This window comes from Argiope bruennichi, chromosome 6 (assembly GCF_947563725.1).
Source record: "Argiope bruennichi chromosome 6, qqArgBrue1.1, whole genome shotgun sequence".
Classification (NCBI taxonomy): domain Eukaryota; kingdom Metazoa; phylum Arthropoda; class Arachnida; order Araneae; family Araneidae; genus Argiope; species Argiope bruennichi.
This window is the reverse complement of record NC_079156.1, coordinates 126,687,811-126,693,592: the sequence shown is the minus strand read 5'-3', so window position 1 is coordinate 126,693,592 and position 5,782 is coordinate 126,687,811. Positions and strand designations below refer to the sequence as shown.

The 5,782-nt window shown below is 30.9% G+C and overlaps 1 protein-coding gene across 1 annotated transcript; it reads right to left on the bottom strand.

Moving 5' to 3' along the window:
* Positions 1-245: 245 nt before the first annotated feature.
* LOC129972000 (zinc finger protein 761-like) lies at positions 246-1,103 on the bottom strand. The gene has a single exon (XM_056085980.1). It carries the CDS (start codon positions 1,101-1,103, stop codon positions 246-248), a length of 858 nt encoding a protein of 285 aa, XP_055941955.1.
* Between the last annotated feature and the right edge of the window lie 4,679 nt (positions 1,104-5,782).

Here is a 5,782-nt window from a genome sequence, read left to right as displayed (position 1 = left end):
TGTAATAGCTTATATGTTTAAAATCTAGAAATGTTCTTCGTCAAAATAGTAAAATTGCTAACGAAATTTTAAATATAAAATTATAACAATTACAATTTTTCAACTCTATAATGAATTGGAAGTATTTTCATACTAAAATAAAACAATTTTTTCTATACTATGCAAATCGATTTCACTCGTGCCCTTTCTTGTTATGTTTTATGCATTCGCTGCTGTTTGTGAAAGACATTTCACAAGCGGGACATTTAAAAGGCATTCCATTCTGCAGTGTGCTTCCTATTTTTATGTCTAATAAGATGAACCTTTTGAGTAAAACCTTCATTACAAACGTCGCACAAGAAAGGTCTGTCACCGGTGTGGGTTCGATGATGAGTGTCGCGATTGTGTTTACTGTTAAATTTTTTTTCGCATATATCACAAGCATAAGGTTTTTCGCCAGTGTGGATTTTGTAATGTGCGTCGAGATTTACTTTCTGAGAGAATTGTTTATTACATACATAGCACTTGAAGGGTTTGTCGCCAGTGTGGGTTTGATAATGTCTGTAGAGATTATATTTATAATTGAATTCCTTAGTACATACACTGCAAGAAAATTTCTTCTCAAGAGGACTCATTCCCGAAGGTCCAGCCACGGCATTGTCATCTTCCTTGAAAGGGATAGGGTCCTTCACGTATGTAGTCATTTTCTTGTTCTTATTGTGACCTTGAGAGTGCACTTCCAGTAATGTATGTTCATTAGTCTCACCCTCTGACACTTGCCTCTTGCCATTTTCCGGCTCTTCACTTCCTGATGGGAGATCAGGATTCGCAATCAAATTTGCTGTTCCAGAAATTTTTTTACAATCTGAAATTGCTTTGTTGATAACGCATTCTAGAGAGTATATGAAATTATTTTTATCGTTCTTTAAAGATTGCCATTTGCTATTTTCAAGTCGCATTTGACTTTCTACATCAGTTGTTGCACGAATCTGGTTCGAAAAATCATCCGATTCTACTGGCTCTTGTGGTGAATACCTGTAGTCAAATTTCTTGTGAAAGTAGCGAGGGAGATCCTCATCTCGTGTTACTATATTTCCGTAACGTTTGCAACGGTATTGATCCATTAATTTTCAATTTAGATAAAATACTGCCTGATCAAAAATATATAATAAACTATCATTGAAGAGAGGAAACTGGGATTTCTGTTTCTTTAGTAGTTTCATAATGTAGGCGTTGTGATGAGTTTTTATACTTCCCAGCTCTTTCTACAGTTGAAGTAGATTCAAAATTTGAATAAATAATGAATTGATCGTTTATAAAGTAACATGCTAGAGTCTTTAGTCCTGAATTTAAATTTTGTGTTTGATTTTAATAAAGAACACGAAACCTGATATTTCAAATCAATCTTATCTTTACGTAATTATCTATTTTATTATTTGAATTACTTTTATCTAGAAATCAATTAAGTTAAAATAAAAAATATGATTTAAAAAGTCCCGTATTAGAGCATAGTTATTGTAAAGGGCATGTTTGATGGAAGACTTTTTAATCTGAACCCTGAAGTTGATTCGAATTTCTGACTGTGAATGTATTGTCATTATTCCTTTGGACATTCAAAAGTCCTATGATGTGTAAGTATGTGGCAGAAGATATTAACAAGATCAAAATAAAAGGATAAGATTTCAAAATTGAAATATACATGTCTATGAAATAAGAATTTACATTTCAGAACATTTTATTAAAAACCTTTTCTATGATTATATTATCTCCGTTGACCATATAGCTATGAACTGCGTTCAATTTTCTAATTTTCAGCACGTGCCTGTATGAAGTAAAAAAAAATTAAAATATGATATTTTCTACAACTAAATGGAGGAAACGTTTCCTACGATTTTTTTACAATATCTGTATTATTAATTCAATAAAACAGTTTAATTTAAATCAAACATGGTTTAATATATATAGGATAACAAAATGTTCTAAATGAATGAAATAATTATATTTTATGTATCATGAATCAATAAATGCGCCGATGAATTACGAATTTTAAATTTTTGCATAGGTCATCTGTTCTTCAAATCATATTAAACAAAATAATCTTGTGACATCAATATTTGAAATAAAAATTGTTGAACTCCAATCAACTAAATCAATCACTAAAATGGACTAATTTATGAAAATTTCAATATCACTTTTCTGCAAAAACTGTCGATTTCGAACACTTTATCGATTGTCTCAAAGAAGATATGCCAATCTTCTGCCAGGGTTTTTCCACAGTGATTGGTCTATGAATGTGAAGATGTTGATTGTTCTAAAATTGATATATAAAAACTTCTCAAATCGATCAGGTTTGATCGCTGACGATATAAACGTTTATTTATTTATCTAAAATTTAAAGTGTCAAGAGTATTTGTAGAATATGATTCTGTAGTACAAAAGGACTGTAAAAAAAACTTTATAATTTTTTTCGTCAAGGACATTTATTAACAAAAAAAAAGAAAGAAAGAATTTTATTTACATCATGTAAATATTTTGAAAAATAAACTACAATCTCAATTTTATGATGAGTCAAAAAAGGCTTTGTGGGATTATTCTATAAGATATTATATCAATTTCGAAAATAATTCTGCAGTGCACATAGAACTTTGGTGCCGAACGACTCTACTTATAATTTTCATATTTAAAAAAAGACACGGCTGGTTTCAGTGAAAAATGTTTTTATATTTATTGCGGTTAAACATTTTCCCTCTAATTTAAAGTTGAAATTTTATGGGCGCAGACAGAAAATTAAAGAGAGAGATAAGTAGTACAATGAAAAGAACTGTTTAATACCTACATAATAATACGACTGAATCATATAACTGTCAATATCTGAAGCTTAAAAATATTTTGTAAAAAAAGCTATTATGAGAACCAGTTACATAAAATATTTAATTGAGAATTTTAGCGATCATTAATTTTGGCGAAGCGGCTGGTTGCCAAAAGCGGCTAGTTTAAAATATTAGTGTCTGAAAAATACTTTGTTAAATATGATTCACAGAGCAATGATCTTAAGAGGTAATCTTAAAAATAAAATTGTAACAACTTTGAGTAAAAATTGTTTCGATTCGGTTAAGAATGCGAGGTTGTTCCATACAGGATTATATACAATTAATTCTATAATTTTCAGGTTGATTTTACTTATGAATTGACATCCGATGCTTTTTTCGTGAAAGCCTTTCCACAAACTGAACATTTGTAAGGCTTTCTACAGTGTGGGTGCGAACATGCTTTTAAAGATTAAACTTTTGAACAAACTTTTTTACAAGCGTCACATACAAAAGGCTTTTCGCCATTGTCGTTTCTATAATAGGTGACGAGATGATTTTTTCTATTTAATTTCTTAGGATATAAACTGCTGGGAAATTTCTTTTGCGAGGACACATTCCTGAAGGTTTAACCACAGCGTTGTTATCTGTTTTAGAAGAAATGTGTTCTTTTACATTGGTGTCCGTTTTCTTGCACTTACTGTAAAGATTAGAATGCATTTCAAGTGAAGTATGTTCATCAGTTACATACCCTGAGACTTGTATCTTGGCATCTTAAGACTCGTTTGCAGGGGTATGTCTCACGGCATGCAACTATATTGTTGTAAAGTTTGCAACGATATTGTTCCCTTAATTTTCAACTTCAAAAAGAATTCCTTCTAATCAAAAATGTGTAATAATCTATTATTGAATTGGAGACCTCTGTTTCTGTTTCTTGAACAGTTTCATGCTGTAGAAAATGAACTCTGTTTTAAAATTAAGTAGCTCTGACTATGTAGTTATAATATATTTAAAGCAATGAATATATTAAGAATGAATTATATCTTTAATAACGTGCTAGAGCCTTGTGTCCTAAGTTTGAGCTCATGGATTCGATTCTACTAAAGAATTATATATCTAATATTTCATATGAGCCTCCACTTTATGCAAATATCTATGATGTTAATGATTTAACTTAAGCACCCAATTGAGCTGGCAGAAAGAAATGATATAGAAAAACTAGTATTAAAACAAATTTTGTATAGAAGGCATGGGAAATGAAACTTTGAAGCTTGAGTACCATAATAAATAAGAATTGAGAGCATTTTGGTCATAGATTTAAACAACCAAAACTTCTAAAAGATTTAAAGAACTCGTCAGTGAAAGAAAATATACATTATTTGATTTTTACCAAGGTGTATATTAAAGATTTTAAATTAGAAAAATGACTATCTAAAAAACAGGAATCTATCTTTAATCGCCTTTTTTAAAAGAACATTTTTATCTTTTGTTTTCTCCTAATTGCTTCACAGATTTGAGATTCATTAATTTTCGTTTAAAAAGTCTTAATAGATTCTTAACAATAAGACAAAAGTAGTTTTTTTTTTTCGGTTCCTCCATTATCTTTTAAAAGAACGATCTCCTTTCTTTTCATTTTCAATGGGCTTAACATTTCTTCAATGCAAATTTGTGATTATTTTCATCTAAAAAATTGGGTGTGTCATAATTCCCCCCCCCCCCCAAAAAAAAATCGTAATAAAAAAGGTAATATTCGAGAGAAATTGTGGTGTGAATGAATATGTTCAGTTTTTTTTCCCCCCATTTAAAAAGTATTCTACAATTGACCCATTTCTAGCGCATACACATGAAATCGTAACGGTATATGCAAATCAGGATTACCACAAAAACAAAATGCTGGAATTGGATCCTCATTTGATGTTAGTAGCATGCTATAGTTATAGGAATGAGAATAAGTGATTAATTTTTTTTTTTTTAAGAATGGTGAATTCACGACTAAAGCATTTCGAAAGTTCCGCACTGTGAAAGGAATCAAGGCAAATAAAAGCTCTATTTTCTATTCATTTTTTTTTATTTTATTCTATATATCATTTTATTCATTTTTTAAAGAGCGTTGTAGTATATTTGGTTGGGAAACCATTTCCGTCATTGCAGAAGGGATTTTACGTTTTTGAAAGAAGGTTGTGCATATTTGCAGCAAAGACTGCTTGCAGGATGTCTAAAGAAGAATAGTGTCCTGTTTCCAACTGCTCTTTACATTAAGACATTTATTCTACACACATTCACTGTGGACCGTGTGATAAACCGAGGATGTAATAGTTGATCCTCATGATCGCAGAACCTTATTCCAACGGATCTCTGCTTGTGGGAATACCTAAAGTCTCGTGTCTCCCGGGGTTCTCTGGCCTTTTTGAGGGAACTGAAAGATACCATTCAATAGGTAGTCGGAGACATCGATGCCGGCATGTTACATTCGGCTGTAATAGTGTAGTTAAGCTGCTAAATACTTTGTGTTGGAAGACATGTTCAGCATTTTTTCTGTGCTGTGTTTTTACATGCACAATTTCAGTTTAATTAATTATCGTCATCTTTCGGCCAGTTTTGAATTATTTTTAGAGGTAATTCATTTTTAAACAAGTGGCCTTTCTATTTCACAGCGTCCATAAACGTAAATTGTCGTCATGATTCAAAGTTTACTTAAGTGTCAGATACTTCAATTGCCTAATGTTTTGCATTATGAGGTCCATTCAAAACAGACTTAATTCTTGTTTAAAATCCGAACTGAAACTAAATCAAAACTAAACCATCAAGACACTGATTCTGTTCTCAATTCTACATTTTAATTTTAGATTTAAAAAATTGAATAAACTCGATATCTGAAATAATGTATTTTCTTCAATTATACATGAAACATATTCAGCAATATATGCAAACCATACTACTTAACTGATCACCCCCTCTCCCGGTGACACTTGAAAAATGTAGATGAAAAAATTATG